Below are 24,147 nucleotides of genomic sequence, written 5' to 3'. Positions count from 1 at the left end.
GCTAAGAGCTAAGTGCATGATTAGCAGCATGTTGGCAGCAGCACAAAGCATAATTATCTTTAACCTGACTATATTTTCAAGTCTTTGTTACTTTCAGAAAAGGAAAAAAAAAGAAATAAAAAAGAAAGGTAAAAAATAAGAAGGGACTTTTTAATATTGGGTTCTGTTCCTCAACCTGTTTGACCGTCTCACTCCACGCCAACGCCTTCAAGGTCTCCCTCCCCGTTATATTTATACAAATAAGTGCCAAAATGCTTTATTTGCTCCATACATTATTCAGGAGTTTATCTGTGGTTCAGGGTTTAACCTTCAAAAGAATGAAAATAAACGTGAAATAATTCAGTGAATGTTTTTTTTCTTCTTCTTCTTTTTTTTTTTTAATCAGAAATGGTCTATACGTGAGTCAGCACGCTGCGGCATGCTTTTATATCCAGAACAGATACTTAGTTCAATAGATTAAAAAACAAAACAAAACAGAAAAGAAGTTTGTGTATGTTCAGTATTAGTTTTGTCTGAAGTCAATCAGGGCATAGAAATAATCTTACATCCTAACGTGAGATTTAATCTGTTCAGTCAGATCAGACGCGTCTCATACACAGATTTAGTTCAGGTATGATTTAGTTGGAATCCATTCCCAGCTACGTCACACGGGTTCTGGGTTTCCTGCCAGCGTCTGTTCAATAAGAGAAAGTGAGCTGAACTGGAATCTGCTGGCTTTTCAATCTGCATGGAAAGAAACAGGCCGAACTGCTGGACAGAATCCAAAACATGGGATTATCCTGCATCGTGAAAGCTGCTCACATCCTCACGACAGTGGTATGAATGTACTTACAGTATGTACCTGAGTCTTCATACATATATATATACTGTACATTTTCACTTGATCTTTCAGTCGACAGACTCTACTTGTGCTTAATGTTTCCTGTGTTAAGATCAAACACACGTCCTGAGTTTTACAGCATCTTCCTTTGTTTTTAAATGAAGTGGTGACTGTGACCTTTATGACCTTTATGGCTGCCTTCAGTCTCCTCCTCCCTCAGCTGCTTCAGACACTCCGCCCGGTCTCTCTCCACCTCCAACATAAAGTTACAGGTCGGATGCCGGCCGTCAACCTGCAGTGGAAGCAGAGGAAAAGAGGACGGTTTACTGCGCATGTTAAAGCCTCGCAAGGCGAGCAACAAGTGTCTTCATCAGACTGGAACCCTTCATCGGAATGGAGAAGAAAACCAAACAACTAAACATCCAACAACAAAATCCAGGGTCAAGACAAGCTGCTTAAACAGACCAGCCAACGCTCCCTCCCTCTCTCTCTCTCTCTCTCTCTCTCTCTCTCTCTCTCTGTGTGTGTGTGTGGGTAATTGTATGGCTACACACAGCAAGGGCCAGTTTGAGTTTTAAACCACTGGAGTGAGGACATTTCGTCTGGTCCTCACTGTGTGACACACCTTCAAAGGGCTGTTTGAGGGTTAAGACTCGGTTTTAGGGTTCAGGTTAGAGTCAGGTTTGGGTTAGAGTTACTGTGAGCAGCTCAGGAAGACACTGTATCAGTGAGGGCCCTCACAAAGATAGAAGTACAAAGTGTGTGTGTGTGTGTGTGTGTGTGTGTGTGTGTGTGATTAAAACCAGGAGAAGCTGATGAGTTGATAGCGTGTGAGGCACATAAATCCTGCAGAGGAAACACAGATGCTGCCAAACAACAAACCACCCTCCACATTTCTGAATATTAATGTCACTGCGTGCATGTGTGATTGTGTCACTATGAGTCTGCATAAGTTCACGCTACACATGCACAGTCTCCTGTACGTGTTTCACCGCTGAGTGTGTGTGTGAGAAAAGATAAATCATCTGATTCAGGCATTATTACAGACTCATGTAAACACTGTAGTCTGGTTACATCAGTGAGGTTGGTACACGAGGTCAGATGTCACTGGCACAGAGACCAACATGTGAACCGCCAGCGTGGTTTTAGTTTTTCCAGCGGGATTAATGCTTTGAAAAACTCAACTCTGACCTCAAACACGTCTCTGGCACATCTGTGCTGCTTTGTTGTTACTTCATCGGTCTAAATGCAGAGTATGCCATTCTCATGTTGTGGGATAAGCTAAAATCCTATTATTTTTCCCAATACATGCTAATTTACTCGGTTATCTTGCCATTAATAAGATCAACAGCATTTGAAAAAGTTCCCAGAGGGCAGAATCCTCTCCTGCCCATCACTCACTCGGCATGAGCCGAAGCTCGCAGACTACCACGAGCACCACGAGCCAGGAGCAGCAATTTGGTGCATCAAGCACCAAAACCATTTATCCGAAATGTGAATAACAGATTAGGATTCAGCTCTGGGTAGAACAGTCACCTCTCAAACCAACTTAGCTGAGCTCAAACTGAACGTGGAGATGAGCGTGTTTCGTAACACGTGGCAGAATTTTGTGAAATTCATCAGGCAACATGACTGAAATGCAACACTTCTGTTTACTGCAATGGCCTGCAGGAAGAAGAGAAGAAGAAAGAAGAAAAGTTAGGCTGGTAAGAAACATGAGCTGGGCTATAAGAAAAGACAGATGATTGCTTTTACTATCTGTCATTCCTTGAACTAATATTTCTGTTGTGGGGGAGAGGCTGGGCAGTGGGAAGCAGCCAGGAGGAGGGAAATTCATTTTTGGAAAAAGGCTGTGTTGTGTAATTCAACAAAGGTGCGTTTAGTCTGCTCGTTGTGTATTCACATTCATTTAATGCCTCAGAACATTGCCAAGTTTCTTTATTTGCGAGGTGAGGTTCTGTCCAGAGAGGAACAAAGAGGACAAACGATGACGATGGCGACTCTCTTCAATCACCTTTATTATCGTTTTGGTCCAGACACCTTCATCACGGAGCGTTATGCAGACGAAGATGACTGAAGGGTTGTGGTTCCTGCCCGGAACAATCTGAATTTCTTTGTTTTTATCTGGATCAAACAGTGTCCAGGCAACACCAAGGTGCTCATTACTGTGGTGTTTCTGCATTTCCCAGAGCCTGTCTGTCAATCAGACAGTGCAGATGGTGCTGTTATATCTAAGTTACAGCCACGGTGGCTCTTTCTGTTCAAGCTAACTACTGAGTTGTTCTTCTGCTGAATTCCAGACAAACCGGAGAAATCTTCATTTCCGTTTCACCCGTGCGCTTCCAGTGACAGCCAGCGTTCAGCTCGTGGAAAAAAAACGTTAACACACTGCAGATCCACCAGGCTGGACCACTGGTGCGTTACAGCAGCCAAGAAACCGACATTTATTTACATGTGAAAGTGGAGGAAAATTTATTTTACGGCTGGATGGAAACACAGTTTGGATCTCTCCTGCTCAGTGTTTCTCTCTCACACACAGTGAAATCAGTCTGTCTCATGTCGCTTCTACCAGCTCCACGTTCTCCTCGTTTCTGTGCCACGATTTCTGTCTCAGCCCTGTTCATTGGCCTCCTGTCCCCCAGACTGTTCCCCTTTGTGCTGCTCATGCTTCTAACCTCCAGTCGGCTAGCGTCCGGCAAAATCACGCCATCTTAAGACCAGCGACCCCGAGTTCAGGACTCTGAGTCGGCCATCCCCAGCCAATGTCACGTCTGTTCCTGAGGCATTTCCTGAGCCGGGGTCCCTGCCGACAACAAGTCAGCTTCTGCGGTCGTCGTCTCAGCCTCTGACGACGAGCCTGCTCGCCCTGACACCCTGCTTTTCATCACTTTGGTGTTTGAAGTCAAAGACATTTTACAGTCCCTGTTCCCACAGCTGTCCTGGTCAGTTCTAGTACCTCATGGTGGACAAGTTCTCCGTCAAAAAACGTTGAAAAGACAAACTCCACCGGAGAGAAAGCGAGATTCTCAGAGACACAGCCTTCATTGCCTGAATGCTGCTGACCTTTATTACAGTTCATGTAAAACCGAAGGCTTATAGACGGCACACACTTTAACATGCTAATATTTTCTAATTAGCATTTAACACAAAGTACAGATGAGTCTGATCATGATTGTCTTGAACTTTCTTCTACATTTTGTGCTGTCTTATCATAAAGGTTCTGTATAAATAAATATTGGAGTAAATGAATAACAGAGGGAGCATGTTTATTAAAAGTCAGTTCATGTGTGAGCTTTTAAAATGCTAATGGATCCGTCTTATCAGCTTCTTTCCTCATGTGTTTTCCGGCCATGGCTTCGTTTCAGAGGTGATGCAAACCAGCGGCTGCCGGCCGCCATCAAACGAGCTCTGTGGATGAGTATGCTGCCCTGAGCGTACGGATCTTACAGCTGAGGTTCACCGAGGAAGAAGCAGGTCCAGGCGATGCATGAACTTTGCAGCCGTTTCAAAAACAAGAGAAAGCACAACATAATAAATGAAAGTTAGATCTGCAAGAGAAAAAGCATGAACAGTCAGTATTTCATTGGAGCTTAAATGGTGTCGGCGGCTGCCTGAAAGTCATAATTTGTGTTTATAAACTTCCTTTTTTAAATTTAATTTTAATTTTAATTACTTTGTTGATCCCTCCTGGGGAAATGACTCTCTGCATTTTACCCACACCAAGTGAACGAAACACACACACACAAGAATGTACATGCATTAGAGATGCTGGGGCAGGGGGCTGCCCAATGAGGTGCCCGGGGAGCTGGGGTTGAATCGGTGCCTTGCTCAGGGGCACCACAGCCATGTCATACTGAACACGTGCTGTATGTTTATGCAAAAAAAAAGAATCCTTAACATGTTATTGATCGAGGAAATGAGCAGCATTCTTCACTCTGGATAAGAGGCTTAGAAAACCACCTCAAGTGTAAATGTGGTATCAGACATCAACAAAAAGACGACTGTACTCCTGTAACATCCCCACAGCAAAGACTTCATAGAAAAGAGTTAACAGTCCTTATCAGAGCCACCGTGTTTGTGGGCAGCAAAGCCTATTAGGACACAAACGCACACAGTTTATCAGATTACACAGATAGGGGAAACTGTGGTTTCCTGATTTCTTTTATCACAATAATCACACTGCAGGGGAGTCTTAGAGCACCGCGAAGCTCCACTGCCTCCAGCAGCCTCACACTCTGGTTCACTCACGAGTTTAGTTGGATATAATCTGACACAAAAACTTAATTTTAACGACAAGTCTTATCACAGCTTCAGCATCTGCGATCAAAAATCGTCTTTTCTTACTGAGCAGTTTAGACAGGGCCTGTTCAAGGTTCAGTGCCTTGCTTAAAGGCTCTCTGCAGAGATGGTAGTGGCATTTGGAGGCAAGACTGCGACTCCTTCATTTCTCCAGCTGGTCCTTTGGGTAACAAGCCTGCTATTCTGACCTTCAGGCCACAGTTGCCCCAAATCTCGGTCTTGTAAATAAACGGAGACTCCGTAAGGATCCACAGAAATGACTGTTGACCTCAGCGTCGGGCCTGAGGCACGACCCCACCCCGGCTTCACCATCTGCTTCAGGGTTTCTGTAAAGTCGAATTCTTTTATTTATGAATATTTCTTAATCTAAAAGGTGGTAAATTATGTCAGTTCTACAGCAGGGAGTTTGTTGTTGTCAAGCAAAAATATGTATGTATGAGAAAACCTCTCATCTAATACTCTGCCCTCACTGTGTGAGTAGACGCACAGCTCTGCCAGGAGCAAAACACACTTCAAGCAATCAAAACTGTAACCACACATCAAACACACCAACCTCTTATCTCAGCCCTTTAAAGTCTGTGCATTCTGTTGTTCTGGGACGTCACACACACAACATTCAACTATGAGATCAAACAGAACACTGGAACGTCATTAAATCTGATCTGAGGTCAGCTGCAGGAGATTCAAAGGTGTCACTGCCTTCAAATCAGTCATCAAATCCCATGTGCAGAAACCGTAATAATAACCTAAATGAAACTCTATGTTTGTGAGCTGTTTCAGTTTTCAGCAGAAACCACTAAGTCTGGGCTTCTACAAACACCGAGCGATGGAACACATCGTTAGTTTTGGTCTTATTGTCTCAAACAGAGTTTGAGACAAAGAGTCCATCAGTGGAATAAGCCAAATTTAAACCAGATTAAAAGAACTACAAGACACCAACACCACAGAGGGCTGTTAATATTTTTAGTGCCTCTATTATATTCCGCTCTGTTGTATGACGGCTGCACGTAACAGAAGCAAGTCTTTCATCTCATTGTGTTAATGTTCATGCTCATGGCACAAAAGCAACTGTTGGTGAGCAACTGCACACGAGGAATCGCAGCACTGTGTGTAATCAGAATGGATTATGCCTCTCTGCCTTTCTGTGGCCTAAATACAAAGACAACAAACAGCTTTCCAAAATGAGATCGTCTCATTTTGAAAAGCTGAAAAACAAAAAACAAAAAAAACCTTTGTATTACTTAAATGAGCTATGGATTTAACTATAGATGGATGTACAGTGGATTAGTGATGTAAAAGATACTGTCAGTGTGATCTGCTGGTCATTTGTTTCTCTTATCTTAGTTTCCTGTCAGCACGTTGCACAAAACCTTACAGGTAATAACACTTACAGGTAATGTCACACATACAGATGAAGTTGTGGTGGTTGTGTTATTTAATCATAAAACATCACTTTGACCAAATTACCTGAGCAAATCTTAATAAACCCATTATTCTTTTCTTTTAAAAAATAATTTTACATTCAAGCAAATGACCACAAATAATGTAACAAATAATAATGTCACGCGTCTTTAAGCTCACTGTTCTGCTGTTTTCTTCCAGCTGCAGCATGACACGACCTGCACAGCATCACAATGGCAGACAGACCCAGTCAGGGACTAGAAAGTGGAACATCTGGCAGCTGAAGAAGAGTCAGGTCATTTTCTCAGGAGTTGGAGGCTAACGTTAGAAAATACAGTGTTTTGCCAGTGTGGCAGCCGTAACAAGTTTTAGAACAGGATAGTTAGCCAGGGCTGTGTGTTACAGAAGGGGCCATAAATAGATAGATAGATAGATAGATAGATAGATAGATAGATAGATAGATAGATAGATAGATAGATAAATAAGGTGACTTTAAGCATATCTAAAGAGCAGTTCAATATCTTGGAAAATAGCTTGTTTGCTTTCTTTCCAGACAGGGCATGGTTAGCCTGGGTCACACAAGCTAGCTTAACTGTGTTCCTCCACAGTGCCTCTGACGCTCACTGATTAACACACTGTGCACATACACAAACACAAATGTAAAAATGACAAGTTAATAAGCAAATAAATAGATAAATAAATGAACGCTTCTTTAGCGATTCTTCTTCGAGTTTGATTTGGACAGTAAGAAAGTAAAACAGCACACAACCTTAAAGCTAACCATGACTACAGCTTCATGAAGCTTTGGCTAAAGTTCGTTATGGAAGATCTCTCCCTTCTGCTCCTCCCCATCACCACCACCACCACCTCCATGATGTCCAGGGACACCAGCGTCTGGACTCCAGGGGAAACTGTCTTACCTCCTGTCTTTATATGGGCCTACGCTTAATGAGGGCGGGTCTAATTGTCAAGACTCTCTCTGTTGCTTAAGGATGATAACTGGACATGTTAGCTTCTACTCAATACTGGCACATCCTGTTAGTGTGCCCTGCACTCTTGTGGCCTGAAAGGTGCACAACACCCAATCCTCGAAATACTCGATGTATTTAGAGGTCCGATCCTGAGTATATCAGCACCACAAAACTCAAAACTTCACAACTTCCCAGCGTTAGTTAGGTGCTGAAACTACTTCTCGGTAAACAACAGCTTTCCGGGGTTATCTCAACCACCATGCAACAGTTAAAACGGTTTCACTATCCCAAAGTTGGTAGAAAACTCTCTCAACCCACAGAAAAAAAAAATCTATTCTCCCTCCAAGAGGAAACATGTTGGAGCTGTCTGCACAGCATTAAACTGACCACAAGAGCCTGTATCACCACACGGCCAGGCAGCGAGACATGAAGACATGAAGGCAGCTGCCGCTTTCTGCTCCCCTGCTATGTGACCCCACCTTGGGCCACATGTGACTCATCCAATTTGTTTCCTTGAAAACAGGACAAGGACCAAGCACCGCAGTTATCGCCCAGCACCATTAATTACCGCAGCTCGCAGCATCCGGCTCACTACCCTGGATAACACTTCATCTGTACGCCACCTCTGCCGAATGAATACGCGTTAAATGTGTCCGTGACATGGCGCAATCGCCTCACATGCTTTGATGAGTCCAGCTTTGTTGATGCAGCTTCATGCTGCTGTTTCGTTTCTCACTCTCAGTCCATCCTATTTTCCAAAATAGGACGTGTTATATGTGATATGTGACATATCGTTTCAAGAAAAGATGCATCTTGTTGTGTTTGGGTAGGCGGATGTTAACTGTGTTTAATATCTAATAGTCTGTGAAAGCTGAAATGTGTGTGTGTGTGTTTTACACATTTTAGTGAGATGTTATGGTGATAAAGCTTCAAAGTGTCACTTGTGTTTTATGTCTATTTGGAGAAATGTAGGCTTGAAGCAGAATTCCAGTCTCGCTTTAGAGCTCGTTCCCTTTTTGCTGTTTCTTTTTGGAGGTGGGGGGGTGTGCGTAGGCTTGATCACTGCTTGGGTGGGAGTTGAGATTTTACATACTTTTGTGTTTTGTGTGTGAAATTCTGGGATAAAGTAAGCAACTTATCGGATGAATTATTGCCTGGCTGCACTGCAAGCACAGTGGTGTAGGTGTGATGTAGGCTTTGTGGATGCCGAAGCTTCCCGCTGATCCCTATGGAGGTGGACATACCTGCTCTCATCCCCCCTCCGTCCTCTATCGGCCCTGCCAGCTCTCTGCGTAGGCACTCTTTATCGTTTTAATACCACATGAGATGCGTACAACAGATCCTGTGTTTTGGAAAAAAGGCTAAACTCTCTGAGGTGAAATTGGGTTCACATTCCATAACGTTAAAACTAGGATCTTAAAGGTTGAGAGAGAGCGTTGAAATTGTAAATTACTGTACTAAAACATGCGATCTGAATTATTAAACCATTTTAGCATGAATTCAAAATTTAAACTAATATTAAAAGCATCTGCTGATCAGCACCTGAATGGTGATCTGAATGAGGGATCACTGTAATTATGCTGGGAGTGCAGGGGATTCTAGTAAGTATTCTAATGGAAAACTCTTCCCTGCAGTACAAGACGCCTTGTTCTCACTCATGTCTGTCATTATTCATGAGGATCTATGCGAAGTCCATGATCAATAACTTCTCCGTGAGCTCTCTGTGAATTCAGAGGAGTTAAAATACGACATCAGGCTCAGTAAAGTGCTGTGTGACCTGCTGTCAGTCACATTAATTTGATTCCCCCACATCATCACCAAAGCTGTCCAATGAAAGGAGTCCCTGTCCATTTCACTTCAGGTTTACTGCTTTCAGTTAATTTGTAATTAGTCAGTGTGAACACAAACTGGATCAGAAGTAAAAGACTCATCGGTCGAAACCAAATGAACCAACCTAGCGGTGTGAAAAACTGCGGATCGATCACACAATACACGCTCATAGTGTAAAATATCAACAGTTCTTATGTTTTTCTGACAAATGTCTCCTTGTGGAAAGCAAATGTGGACGTAGTGTGAGTTTGTAGTGTGTTTTGCCGTCCCTCTGCACATCCTGGAACAAGGTGACAGTCGATTAAAAAAAAAGAAAACAACCGAGAGACTTAATGGGTGATTACTGCCATCAGCCTCCTGCTGCTCCGACACAAAGGTTTCTCCATCACATCACCAAATGGGTGTTTAACATCTAGAGCAGGACATTTTCATCACTTGCTGCAGAAGTGCACAGTCTGAGCCTTTCCCCTCATCACAGCCCTGCGTAGCGTTTAATCTTGCATCTCAGATGGACGAAGGCTAAATCTCAAACGCACGCTAACAAGATATTAGCCTGTAAAACATCCAAACCCACAGATGGAAATCTGTCCAGCCAAGATGAGAACAGCAGGCTGAGGAGTCTCCACCACACACATTCTGATACCACTGATTTTTTGCTCAAAGCAAATATTCTAAACACAGCTCTGTGTTTAGTTTTTGCTCCACAAACTGTTTTCAAACCCACATTAGAACAAGAAATCTGGAAACTGAAACGTGTACAGACTGAAAATCGCAGCACAGCTGCTGACTTGTGACTGTCAGTGGGTTCATGCTCCATCAGTCACGAGCGAGGGAGAGTGAGAGGATGTGAAGCTTCTCTATCGACATGTAGATCAGAGCAGAGCAGTGAATGTTGTTAACAGGACCGGGGGGGAGATGTTTTGACAAGGCCCTCTGGGGTTCTTAGGCTCTGCAGTTTATTTTTCTATCTCTTTGATCAGGTTTATTTAATTTTAATTCTGTTCATAAAACGTATTTCTTTTGTTGAGAAGCGGGGAGGTAATGTAAGGTTTTTCTTAATTCTGCTCCTTTTTAGTCAAGGAACATGTGAAAGTTGGTTTAGTTACGGTATATTTTTTGGGTGAAATGTTCTGTTGGCAGGGACGAGCACATGAAATGAATGCTATGTGTGAATTAACCTTAACCTGAAGCACATGAAAGGGATTATACATGCTGCACACTGCTGAGACTGTTTTCCTGTCTTCCTTATTTTCTTAATTGGCATTAAGAGATTATCCTAAAATGGAAACCTGTGAGATTATATTTTTCATCTTCAGTCTGTATCTTTAATCACTAAATTGCCTCATGGCTCTTTCAGCTCTGCGCTTACCTGTCAGTCAAACTCTGAGGGCTTTGATGTCTTCTTACGTGGATGTTCTGTTGATAGTTTGGGTGCATTAGAGCTGGAAGTGATGCAGCAGAATAACCACCTATTTACTGAAATTCTACTGTCTCACCGAGGGCACATGCTAGATGTTTCTTCTTCTTCTGGTTTGCTTCTCTGCCGTGCAGCTAATGAATGACATGCCCTAACCCAACCCTAACGTCATTCCCCCGGCAAAACTGGGACTCTGTACACGTGCTCGTAAAAACACTGAAACAGCATCACATGAACAACAAAACCGAGCCGTTCGGAGCTCTGATTAAGTTTCACAAATATTGAAGATTCATGGTTTCAAAGTTCGGAATTAAAAAAGTCAGTCAAATTCAACTGGCAGAGTGAGCTAACGTTAGCTTGAGTAAATCTAACCTGGGATGGGAGGAGGGTGAGGGAGAGGGAGAGCAGCTGGAGCAGCAGCATCAACAGCTGAGCTTGAGGACAGAGGAGGAACATCTGTAACACAGGTTTACAGCCTACCACAGTTACTACTTCTTCTTACGCTGGACTCTACAGTGACTCTACAGTGACTCTCTATCGCCTCTCGAGGTGCACAGTGGTATTACAACGGTCCAGGTCTGGCTGCTTAGCATACTAACCTCCATAGATATCCCTATAACTCTATACATAGACGCCTTTGACATAACGTCAAAACTGTTTTTCCTTCACATTTTGTTGATAATCTTTGCTCAGTTTTGAATGTTTTTTCCCTTCAACCTTCTCAAACATCTACAGCGATTCAATCATTCACAGGTAATGAAAAAAAACAGGATTTCTTTTCTTCTTTCTTGAATGAATTTTTTTTTTTTTTACCAGATGTGTGCTTACTCTGTTATCTAAAAAATGCCAGCTACAGCTGAATCCAGGCATCTGGTACCTCCTGTCCTGCCAAATAATATCAGCCAAAATCAACACAGATGACCTGGAGTCCGAACGTTGGCAGAGCCCTCCTTTGCTTATTCTTCATGTTCATTTCTTGTAAGTGAGTTTGTGTTTGAAGCTCTCCTGTGCTGACTGACTGGGATCTAGCTACCCTGCAGCCCGTGTGCAGACAGATGATGATAATATACCACTGTGGCCCCGAGCTTGTTCACACCTGAGCCCTTGCCGTCCTCTGGTGCACTGAGGCTGCAGAGAACACGCTCAGGCTGGAACATACACGGGGGCAAATCAACTCTTAATTATGCCCTTTAATTTTCTGTCTGTGTCACATCTGTGTGTTAATTGTGAGTTGTGTTATCACTCTGCATATATCTGTGTTTATATGTCTACTTATCTCTATTCGCACACCCCTCCTCTACTAACCTTTGACTTCTACTCACCTACGCATCCACACACACCACACACAGCACATTAAAGCGGTGGTAGAGGCTGTTCAAGGATCTGTTTTATAAATATAAAGCAATCCTTCTCTCGAACTTACGACACCAAAATTATATCATTTCTTATCCTATGGCATCCCCACAACCAAAACACTGGCACCAAGCATCCGGAGTATTTCCAGTGGGAAGTTTCTGAAATACTCCGGCCACTAAGGACTCATGTGCAATACTTTCTGTTAACTATCGCAACATGTGCAATTGACACTGAATGTAATACCAAAATGTGCAATACCGAATGCGACACTAATGTGCAATATATATATATATATATATAGTATACATACGTATCACACCATACTTAAATACATAAACAATACATGTGCACATCTGTTTATTTTGTAAATATTTTAGTTTATATTTTATTTTATACTTCAGATCTTTTATTATCTTATTTTACACTGCTTTTGCACTGATACTGGTGGTGGCTTAATCTCGTTGTACTTACGTATAATGACAATAAAGGCATTCTATTCTATTCTATTCCAAACTCCATTGACCTTATTTGAAATTTATTGTTAGAACAAAAGAAATAAAGACATCAGACACAGCCGGTGGAAATTACAGCCAAACAAACCCTACAATTTGGTATGATAACAGTTTCTATCCTTCTGAAGTGCCTTTGAGCAAGAAAGGCACTGAATCCCTACCAGAAAATAAGTGGGCAAGAGAGATGAGGGATTGCTAAAGAATGTGTTCCTGCATGAAAGGGTTTTTGTGTACTTGGGCCAGCAGCGTTCATCAGTTAGGTAATTAAACCACATTTGTTTTGGGTGATGTGAACATGTAGACAGCCCAGTCTGCTTTTAGTCTAAGCAGGCTTATGGGAACAGAGACAGAGAGCACTTCCACTGTTTATCCTGTGAGGTGGATCAACACAGGAAAGGAGCAGATCATAGATGAGGGACGGAAAGAAAGTGGGATAATAGCCGGAGGATGGCTCAACAAGAACAACCAGACGGTGGCAGATTATTTCCACAAATGATCTTAATTAATTAAAATATAAATGCTAGAGTACAACTCATAAGCGCTGGCAGGCTTAAGGCTGCAACTAACATCGATTAATCTGCCGTTTCTTTACTCAGTGAATCGTTTTGTCTATGAAATGTCAGAGAAAAGTGAAAAATCCCCTTTACAATTTCTCAGAGTTCAAGATGACATCTCCAAATGTCTTTTTTTTTTTTTTTTTGGTCTGACCAAGAGTCCAAATTCAATTTACGATGATACAAAACAGCAAAAAGCAGGAAATCCTCACATCAGAGAGACTGGAACCAGGCAATGTGCAGCATTTGTGGCATGAGGATTAATTTTCTGCCAATCAGCTAATTTCTTTGACTAATTCTTTCAGCTCCACTAATGCAATAATCTGCTGATCATTTATGTTATGTTATGTTTCCCTTAAAAAATGATTAAAGAGACTCATCTGTTAACAAAGCAGTTATTCAATGAACTTCTGTTCGTTGACTAACTGATTGATCGACTAACCATTTGAGCTCTAGATACAGTTTGTTAGAATTGGGTCCAGGTTTCAGGTCAGACCTGCTACAGCTCAATGGAAAAAAAAAAATAGACTTTACTTAGCTTAAACTCAGTTTAACCGCACATCATACTTCAATCAATTTCAGCTGAAACCATTTATTGATTAGTTGAAGAGTCGACTATTCAACTGTTTAAAATCAATTTTACAACCCAAATGTTCCTGAGTTGTTCCCGCCTCTCAAATGTGAATATTTATTGGTTTAATTCTCCTCTGTGTTAGTAACAACAACTAAACAATAGCAGGGCTGCCACTAACGATTATTATCATAATTAGTGATTAACTGGTTAGTCCATAAAATCTGAATGACAATAATAAACAAATGTCCATCGCAATTTACCAAAGCACAAATCTGAACACACGAGGAAGCTCTGGGCAGTGGGAAACCGTGATGACCTGCTTTTCACTATTCCCTGACATTTTACAGACCGAACAATTAAGCGATTAGTCGAGAAGGTGATAAGCAGATTAACGGATAATAAGGAAAACAATTATATTCAGCTCTATAATTAATCATCACAACCACAGGATATTTACAGTAAAACAGCAGAAACCAGAACACCCTGCGGCGGGATAACTCCACACGCCTCCCAGCTCCATGAAATTAGGATCAAATGTGTAATTTAACAATCTTTTCGACATATTGGCATCAAGGTGAGTGTGCAGAGAAAAGTAGATCCTCAGCTCATTTCATGAAGCAAAATACAGTGAGTGTTTAATCACTCTGTCACTCACAACATGGAAGTTCAAATCTAGAAAAAAAAAAAAAAAGACTCACCGAGAGCAAACACGCCGAGAAACACAAGGTGACCAGGAGCGAACTTCTCATCTTTCCCTCCTCAGGTATAGAAGTCGGTCAGCTGTCCTAACAGGAGAAACTCATTTAAACTCCACTTCAGTCTTTCATTCCCTGAACAGGATACGAGCTTCTTTTAATCCCATGACGAAGAAAAAAAAAACAAAAAAAAAAACAACACATATAAAAGACGAAGAGGAAACTCGGCAGCCGGTGATATCCTGAGTCCACACTGATCGCTCCCACAGAGCTGAATGTGCTCACAGACCAGTTCCCCGCAGCTCACTTCCACTGTCAACACCCCAGCAGTGAGATCTGACGCTTCCTGCTCTCACTTTCAAAATAAAACCTCTCTTGGTCATCACAGTAACATGGGATCAGTGTGGCATCCAGTTCAGAGCGCATTTATTGTTGTTTTCTTTATTTAATGTGGAAGTGCGGGCCTGTAGCTTGAGCAAAATCAGAGGCATTACCATGTCTGCACGGAGCTGGTGTCTCTTTTAGAATTTATTTAATTTTTATTATGAGTTGACAAAGGTCTGAATGGATCTTGGGGGCTGCAGCCTCTCAGATACCAGATACTACTTTCACCTCTTCAATGAAACAACATGAGAAGGGAAATCGCTGTGTGATCCCTCACAACTCATATTTATTTACACTAACGTTGCTTTCCATTCTGAAATACCTTCATACACAAGGTCAAGATTATATATTGTCGTACAAAAGGAACAGCAAACAGACTCAGTAAGAAAGAATTATCTACATAAAGTTAGTTACCATAAGCTTCTGTTCATACCAAATCAAATAAGACTGGAGCTGAAAAACTCCTGAATGTATTGAATTTGGGCAGAACTTGAATTTGGTCCACGGTTTATGGATTCAGCTTTTCATTTGTGAGAGGAATAATGTGTTGCTTCATCTTTCAAAGGTTACACAGTCTCACCTCAATAGTCAAAGCAACCTGACTACAGGCAGAATAAATACTGTTGTGTTAAACGTTCAGACAAACGTTCAGACAAATGTTCAGACAACTGGCCTAAAACCCAAACTCTAATGATTCGTCTCTCATGCAAAGGCTCCAGTGTTGTCTTAGAAAATTGACTTGACTTCTTCTTTGGGAGACTCTCACACTGGAGTACTTGAGATTGACTGAAAGCAAAATGTTTTTTTTTTTTTAAAGTAAATACAGTACAGGCACAATGGACAATTACCTAGGCAAACACATGCCCTCAGTTCAAACCACACCACTTTTTTGTGCGCAGGCTCTTTCCCCACAGTGTCCACTGTGAAATTAGTCTGAAAACGTCGTTACCACTTTGCAACGATTCAATAATTTGACTTTGACTTTGTCCAGTTCTCTGCTGCTCTGCAGGGCTCTCTTCAATACAGTTTGTCTTCTTGTCTTTTGGTGCAGGCAATGTTCATTTGAACTGTGTGTTTTTTGGTACATCACAGTGGGGTGATATATTTCTACATGTACTCATAGCTGTATTGGGCATTTCACCAGCGATCTGTAGAGGGCGCTATCTGTGCAGCCAACTAAAATTTACACAAAGGATGTATAAAAGTTTCTTAGCAAATGTGCTGGGAATTAATTTTGACCGTAAAAAAAGTTGTTAGGCATTAGCACTCGTTTCCACTGGTGTGAGTCTTTCAGACTTTCTGTTCCACGTTGAGCTTGTCATTGAATAAAGGTCAGTGAACTGTCTGAACACACACACACACACACACACACACACACACAAACACACGCACGCACACACACAGAAACACCCATTTCTGCTCTGTAAGTACACACATGCACAGCTGTGTACATGGTTTCTGTCTTGTACAGTAAACTCGTGAAAGCGGAGCGAGGATGAAGTGGCACATATTTACACAAAGCCAGAGGCCATCAGCTGCTCTGCTGTGGGCGAAAATATCAACACTGCATTAAAACGTGCAGACAGAAAAACCCAAAGCGGTCGCTCTCCATCCAACCGCTTCGATTGCTTTATGGCTTGTGTATAAACCCAAATTTAAACAGTGTGGTGTTGGGAGCATATTCTAAACGAGCATGTACCCATCCTGATCCAGATAAGGGAGGGAAAGTATCACTAGTCTTTTATTTTCCTTCTTGGTTTCTTTCCACACTTTCCACAAAACAATTAACACCTTACGTTCTACACTGGAACATTATTCTGTTGATTCACTGAGCGTAAAGTAAAAACTTATATTTCATTGGTCAACAGGTATCCAATCATGCTGATTCACAGTTTCAGGTTTTGAGATATCCCCAACACAACATGGGCGACTGGAATTTTGTTTGTTGTTGATTGAGCTCACTGAACAGTTTTCACTGGAACTGTTTACACTGAGGTCTGTTCATTGTCCAGAGTAATCGGGGCATAATTTATGGAAAGACATGTTGCTATTGATTTTTTCAAATGTTTTGGGAACCACTATAATGCATTCCCTATCCTTAACCGTTACAAATAAATGCCTGAACCCTACAACCCTCAAACAGCCCTTTAAAGGTGCGTCAGAAAGTGAGGACCAGCCAAAGGGATTCACTGACCGGCTGAAAAAAAAAAGGATGGATGATTGAAAAGGAAGTATCTTTTAATGGAGTGAAGCTCAAATCAACACTGTTAGAACAATACCTTCCCTGTTACCATCCACAGGGACCGAAAAGATCCGTGTCAGGTCCACGATGGGGCTCTGGCATGTAACTGTTAGAGAGGGAACTTTGATCACACTGACGATGTTTGTGAAGAGTCCACCCCAAAAGAGTGGCTGTCACAACTTTCTCTGTGCGTCCCTGAGGTTTGGGGTTAAGATCTGAATGTACAAGCACATGTTTTTGTGCGGGGGTCGACCATGGTCCACTGCAAATTCTACAAGTGTGATTTGGAAACTTGAAACCTTCAGCTCGATCAGACAGTGTACACTAAGAGCAGAGACGCAGTGAGGTTGGAGACGGCTTCCATCAAAAATATATTTGCATATTTATAGAATTTTCAGTACATAGGGAAACCCAAGTATGCTAAAAAAAAAAAAAAAAAAAAAAAGAAAGAAATCCTGTAGGTGGGACCAGGGGCGCCCCATCTCCCAAAAAATATTTACAAATTTAACATATAAATGAATAATTAATGGCGATCTGATATCAAAATAAAGGGAACATTTCTGCCCGTTTTTTTCAGTTTTTGGATTAAAGCAGCTGCTCAAGGTCAAAACAACAACAGCTGCCAACATAACAATTCAAATTTCATTTAACTTCATTATGTTTATCAGCATTTCTTCTGTTTTGATTCCCTTTGGCCTGAAACAGGATTTTGAGTGCTTGTCGTCTTTCTTCCTCGTCTACTTCTTTCCACTGCACTTCAGAATGGCTGCAAGGCAAACTCCACTTTTCTGTACAGCAGAAATGATTTGTCGATTAATTCCTGTCAAAAATGTGACAGTTCCAAGACATTTAATGACGCCATGTTGTGCTCTAGATGGGTGAACAAAACGCTGGACTTTAACTTGACAGACCTCTGTTCACTTCCCATTTCCAGCCACCTGTCGAAGTTAGTTTCTTTTAACCATGACAGCAGCTGTTGATGATCTTTCCCTGAGCAGCCTACACCCAACCCTTTCTGCCTCAGCTCTTACTGCATTTCTTTCCTCTTACCTGAACAGTCTGGAGACACAGGATGTTTGTTACCTCTGTGCTGAGGCTTTGCAAATTGCTCTTCTCCCACCCCCGTATTAGTAAGCACATTGTTCATCCTCCTCATCACCCCTCTCTCTATCATTACCCTGTACAGTTTCAGAGGAGAGCAAATGAAATTAGAAGGCTGCATTTGTCCTATAAGATAATCCTTTATCAACTTGGATGCGAGGACAGCCTGCAAACAAACACCTTCTCGAACAGCTTCTCATTTTTTAATCTAAAAATTCCATTCTACATTTCTCACCATGGGCATTTTGTTTGATTCTGTTGTCCTGTGGAAGTTACAGTGAGAGCTACAGCACAAAATAGTTTAATAAATCACTATTACAACAAATCAAAGTAAGGTCAACATAACAATTTACACGATTAACAGTTGAGTTGTGCTCTGATACATTTTCTGACTTTAGTACAGCAAAAACAGGCACTTGCCTTGTATTTCTGTTTTCAATTTGTTGCACTACCCAAGCTTTGCATATAAATGTACATATAATTCGAACTTAAATAACTATGCGGAGTTAACAACAAAAGAGAGGAGTTTTGTGAGACCCATTTCAGGTGGTTTAATGAAAAAAAAATCAACAAACAAGAAAAAATACCTGCTTTTATGTGCGGTGCAAATGGAACATCTAACCATCCAACTTAAAGCAATTACACTGTTAATTTGCTAAAGTTTACCTTTGTTGTTTTTATGGGTTTTTCGTCTCCATTTCCCCTGTGTCTTAATTACTACTTGCAAGGATACGCAGTCCATGCAAGCAACCAAAAAGGTAAGTTTATTTTTCCTTTATAGACTGTATTTATTGTCTCCTTGTGACTGCTGCTACAAACAAATTTCCCCAAGGGGATTAATAAAGTATCTCTAGCTATCTATCTATGATTCCAGATGTTAAAAGGTATGTAACCCTAAGAAACTCACCGATTTAAGAGCACTGGAATGTGGGTTCTGTATGGACCTCAGGACTACACGCTGTGCAGGAGGTTCCCGTTGTACTAAGTGCCACTGCCTATTTCAGCAGGAAAAAAAGTTTTTATAAGACAGTGTCATGAATTAACTTTATATGAAATGTCAGTGGACAGTCCCCACTTTCTCTCAGAATTTAATTCACTGTCTATGATGTGGATTTATAAGGCACAGCTGCTGTGATGCTTCAGTTTACAAACACTATCATGACATCTAGTGGGGACATGCTGGTAGCCATTCAAGTCTACACACATGCAAACCTGGACTAACTAGATGAGGGTTGCAACTAATAATTGTTTTCATTATCAATTAATCTTTTTTTGATAAATCAACCTTTAGTTTATGAAACATTGGTTAAAAAATGAAGAAAAAGAAAAATTAAAAATAATAATAAAAAAAATTGTGAAAGCTTTACCTACACCGTAGTTCCGGCCGCAAGATGGCGCCCGGGTCTGCTGCTGAGTTGGTGTTTTGAAGCTCCCTCCCTGTCGGAGGCTGACCTCTTTTCCGCGATGACGGTTTCCTGCGGGCTGCCTGAGACGGACTGGCCGCCCTCACGGCAGGGTGTTCTGAAGGGGAAGGAGGGTTAACAGAGTTTAGCTGGTCGGCATGCAGCTGGCTCGGCTGGCAGAGTGAATTTTAGTTTATTTTGCAAGGAAGAGCGAATGTCGGTGGCGGACAGCGGTGAGTGAGCTGCTTTCTCGGCGGTGAGCGCAGAGGAAGAAGTTGTTTTTTTTTTCCTTCTTTTTTTTTTTGGCTGGTGTTTGGTTCACGCAGTGCTGCTGGTGAAGTCGATACGTGTCAATCCGGAGAGAACGTCACGCCAGATTCCGCTCAAAAATGTGGCATTTAAGCGTTTCTCTACTTAACGAGGGATTATAACACAGCGTAAGCAGCCATATAAAGTGAATATTGGATTTAGTCGTCGGTGCTCTTCTATTCGGCGTACATACAACTAAATAATACAACACACATTTCAATAGAAATTCTACTTTACTAACCGTTTCACACTTGTTGCCGTCCATAGCTGGGTTAGCAGGAGATCGTGGGGCTAAAGGTTGAGGCACATTTCAGAGTTAAAATACTGCCTATACTTGCGTATAGGTTTATTGACTATATGCCAAATTGAAGAGTGAATCCAAGCGATTCGCTAGATATATGAAGTTCGATTCTTTCAAGTACGCGCTACTGTCAGTTTTCCCAGGAATAAAGGTAACAAAAAGTGGACGTTTTTGCAATGGAGTTTTGTACGACGTTCTCTCCAGACAGGGATGGGAGGTAGTCCCTGGAATGACAGCTCAGCCTGCAGCCTGCGTGGATGTGTAATGTAGGCTGTCACTTTTTTGAAGACTCGACGAACATTTTATTTTAGTCACCATATGCACTGTGGGAACTTCAGAATTATCAAACTAAATCATTTTTTAAATGCTGAAAACTAGCTAATGTGTACTTTTTACTAAGTTGGTTGATTCCTACTTAAGTGTTTGACCTTTGACCTGTGGACATAAAACTCTTGCATCATGAAGCCTCTGCTTTTCAGTGATGAAAGGATTACACCTTTGCTAGCCGTGGTGTGAGACAGCACACTAACATTTGCTCTGTTTGTCTAAATTGTCTTTTTAGTGGGGAAATGAGTAACAGGATGGAGGGTTCAGCGGGACCAGGTGTCAGGGAGAATGGACCGGTGGCGGCGCCCAGCAGCCCGGTGAGCTCCACAATGCCCGCGCCTCTCTCTCCGGAAGAGCTGGAAGAAGAGCAGCAGTCGTCACTGACAGAGGTCACCCAAATGTGGATTAAGTTTGCCAAGACCTTCGCCATCATCTTCCCGATCTACATCTTGGGATACTTTGAGTTCAGCTTCAGCTGGGTTCTGATCGGACTCGCCCTGTTGTTCTATTGGAGGAAGAACCATGGCAGTAAGGACTACAGGATAAACCGTGCCTTAGCCTTCCTGGAGCATGAGGAGAAAGCAGTGAGGCAAAGTGTGCCTACCACTGAGCTGCCACCGTGGGTAAGTCGTCATTGCTCTGTATTTTCCAAGCTTCACCCTTCCCTTGTCATCATAGACCTGCCTGACAAACTGACTGACAGAGACATCTGAGTTCCCTGGCATGTGTTCCCACTGGTTTCCCCCAGTTTCTTTGCTGCAAATGAAACGCCTTCATGTTTTTCTTTGGGAAACTTGAGATTAGCGCAGTCGTCATCCTTTGTGAGGAAAAAACAAAACAAAACACTACAGACAGAACGTCCCAGCCCACACTCTCTGTTCCCACATTCAGTCAAATCAAAAGAGCGGCCAGACACCCTGTAACTTCACTGTTTGGGTTAGAGGTTAACTTTCCGAACTCTTCAATTTGAGATGTTAAAACTGCATTGGAAACTTCAGCTATACCTAAGACAACACAAGTCTTGCCAGTGACTTATTTTGAGACATGCAGGATTTGAAATTAGTGACTAGCACTCACTTTTTGATGATGGGGAAACTGCAGTCATTTAAAGTCATGAAACATGGAGTGTTTGGGTAGTGCATCTACCTGAACCAGGAAAACTAATGTGGTGACTATCAGGGAAACCAGGGATAAACAGAGACATTTGTCTTTCACTTTAATTTTAATCCACAGAACAAAACAAAGTTTGTTGCTTGTTAATGAGGGTCTAATCAATAACCACTGGAAAGGTCACACATTCAAGCTCACCATCAGTTCCAGGATCTGACCTGTGCTAGACCCTTTATGATCATATCAATCCTGTTCACCGACCGAGGGAGCTGGAGTCCTCGGTTAATAATTTACACAGTGTAAAGCAGGAGAATCATGCAGGAGAATCATCAAACCTGTTCTGATTTTCACTTTCTGTATTCATCTCTCTGGTGTGGTGTGGTCGCCTGTCACTGTGCAGTCGGCCAACATAATGAGAAACCAAGTGGAGAAGGCGAAGGCAGACTGGCCACATGCCTTCCACATAGCTGCCATTCTCTCTCTCTGTCTGCTTATGCACTGGTGCTTACATGTGGCAGGATCCTCCAGTCAACAGTGCCAGTTCCCAGCATGAAGATTACCATGGGGCGTGTGCACTGAGGATGTTAACGTGAGAGAACCGGTGACATTAGCTTGTCTGAGCTAAATCTTTGACGTGCGGTGGCAGAGATCCGTGAGAGCACCTTGTTTTCCCCCAAAGCTTTTTTTTTTTTAGTGCGAGAGGCGACGGATGGAAAAGTTCGGTTCAGTAAAGCACTGTTCCCCTTCTGGTTTCCCAGCTTCACGAAATGCACAAATATGTGATATTTAGAGGTGGATTTATGATTTAAGGTCACAGTTATTTTTATGTGTCCGACCACGCAACATACTGCTCAGGACATGTTGTTTTCATAGTGGCTGGTTCTCTATTTAGACTCTGTTAATGCTGTTATGCATTAATTTGCACATCAAAGAGAAAAAATTCAAATATCTTTAAATATTTAAATATAAAAATAATAAAATGGTAATAAATCCTTAATCCTTGCTGCTTGTAATTGAATATATTAGATTCGATAGATATTTATTGATCATGAAAACAGTCGTTAGTTGTTCACAGCAACAGATTCTACAAATGACACTTGAACTGTGTCAGAATCTGTGATAGTTTGTGATAGTGAGATCCACACGGTGATAAAGAGGCTTCCATTCTGCGGTAACATTTTCTGTCATCGATGTTGATGCCAGAAAACTGGTGAGAGGCTGAGTGGATGGATGCCAGCCAGACCCAAACACAGTCCCCTCCCATCACAGATCATCGCGTCCGCACATCCATTATCACGCAGACCGTGATAAAAATGGTGCTCAGCAGCAGCCACCCCCCGGGCACTATGCAAAAACAGCAGTGTAGTGTGGAGCAGCTGTCGTGCTTGTTGTGTTGGGAGTCAGTAAGTTTTTGTCTTGACGTTTCATGTTTGCCCGAGTCTGTGTGACAGATGTTTTAGTCCACAAACAATGCGACTAATAATGACGTGTGGATGTGGAAACCAAACGATTCTGATTGACAGCTCTTTGTTTGGCTGATTAAAGGGAAACTGAGACACCAGTGAAAGAATGCCAAAGGATTAATGTGTCCTTCTGATAATGGGCAACAGTGCCAGACAATCAGTAGTGAACTTTGACCCCTGAAAGATACTCAGACGCTGTCAGTCTGTCTCTGCCCTTCATACAAGATACTTTATCTCCTTCACCTCTGTCAGACAAACCTCAAAACCCAACCCTGCACCAAAACAGCCATCTGTAGGAGCCCTACCGTATTAATGTTTCTGGCTGGCGTAGTAGTGAAATTAATTGTTTTAGTAAAATTTCCAAAAGTAATTTAAAAATGCTCATTGCAACTTTCCAGAGCACCGGGTGAGCTCTACAATTCTTTGGCAACAGAACAAAACCCTGTCATTTAAAAAGCTGGAGGTCGAGTATGTTTGGATTTTTTCATACAAAAATGTTGCTGGTTACTTTTCTTTTGATTTGATCAACTGATTAATCATCCAGTTGTTTCAGACCTGCCTGACATACCAGTGAATGACGAATGAAATGCTGCCGCTGCTTCCTCTGAAAATCAGAGGGCAAAATGATTTTCAGTGGCCGGTAAATAAATTCTTTACATTTTCAGAAAAGAATTCAATATCTAAATTATGATTATTATAGCCAAAAGTGGCTGTTGATACTTTCTGTCTTCCTAAACAAAAGAGCTTGGGAGCGATGTGTAATGGGCTGTGTGACAGGAGGAATCAGCCTTCTGGGATTTCAGAAGCAGAAATACTGTGACGTGGGTTTGTGTTAAGATGGAATAATCCCATGTGAGCTTTGTAATTTGTAAAGAGAAAAGCATGACTCATCATTTTTAATTTCACAAAGTGAGCCGATAGTTGCAACTAGAGATTATTTTCATCGCTGTCAGTTAAAAATATTAAAAAGAAAATGCCAGAAACTGTGACAGGTACAGCTCAACAAAGCCCAAAGGTCTTCAGCTCACACCGATACAAAACCAAGTAAAGCAGCAAACCTTTGAGACGTTTGGTATTT

The 24,147-nt window shown here is 41.9% G+C and overlaps 2 protein-coding genes across 5 annotated transcripts in view; one reads left to right on the top strand and one right to left on the bottom strand.

Annotated features, from left to right (window-relative positions):
- vipr2 (vasoactive intestinal peptide receptor 2) overlaps positions 1-14,662 on the bottom strand; it is a 34,196-nt gene extending 19,534 nt beyond the window's left edge. The window contains exons 1-2 of the mRNA XM_041055240.1: positions 14,433-14,662; positions 1,007-1,112 (exon numbers count right to left, since the gene is read on the bottom strand). Of these exons, the coding sequence (XP_040911174.1) occupies positions 1,007-1,112; positions 14,433-14,483 (157 nt within the window). The 5' untranslated portion in view covers positions 14,484-14,662. The remainder of the gene's footprint in view (positions 1-1,006; positions 1,113-14,432) is intronic.
- A 4,992-nt stretch (positions 14,663-19,654) lies between these two features.
- esyt2a (extended synaptotagmin-like protein 2a) overlaps positions 19,655-24,147 on the top strand; it is a 33,055-nt gene continuing 28,562 nt past the window's right edge. For 3 of the 4 annotated variants that reach the window (XM_041054558.1, XM_041054557.1, XM_041054555.1), the window contains exons 1-2: positions 19,655-19,792; positions 20,732-21,119. In XM_041054558.1, coding sequence (XP_040910492.1) covers positions 20,739-21,119 — 381 coding nt within the window. In that variant the 5' untranslated portion in view covers positions 19,655-19,792; positions 20,732-20,738. Of the gene's footprint in view, positions 19,816-20,731; positions 21,120-24,147 lie in introns of all 4 variants that reach the window. The other variant, XM_041054556.1, reaches the window with a different exon arrangement.

The sequence above is a fragment of the Toxotes jaculatrix genome, chromosome 14 (genome assembly GCF_017976425.1).
Source record: "Toxotes jaculatrix isolate fToxJac2 chromosome 14, fToxJac2.pri, whole genome shotgun sequence".
NCBI classification, from domain to species: Eukaryota; Metazoa; Chordata; class Actinopteri; family Toxotidae; genus Toxotes; species Toxotes jaculatrix.
Note: the sequence above shows the minus strand (reverse complement) of the source record. Positions and strands in the feature narration are given on the sequence as shown.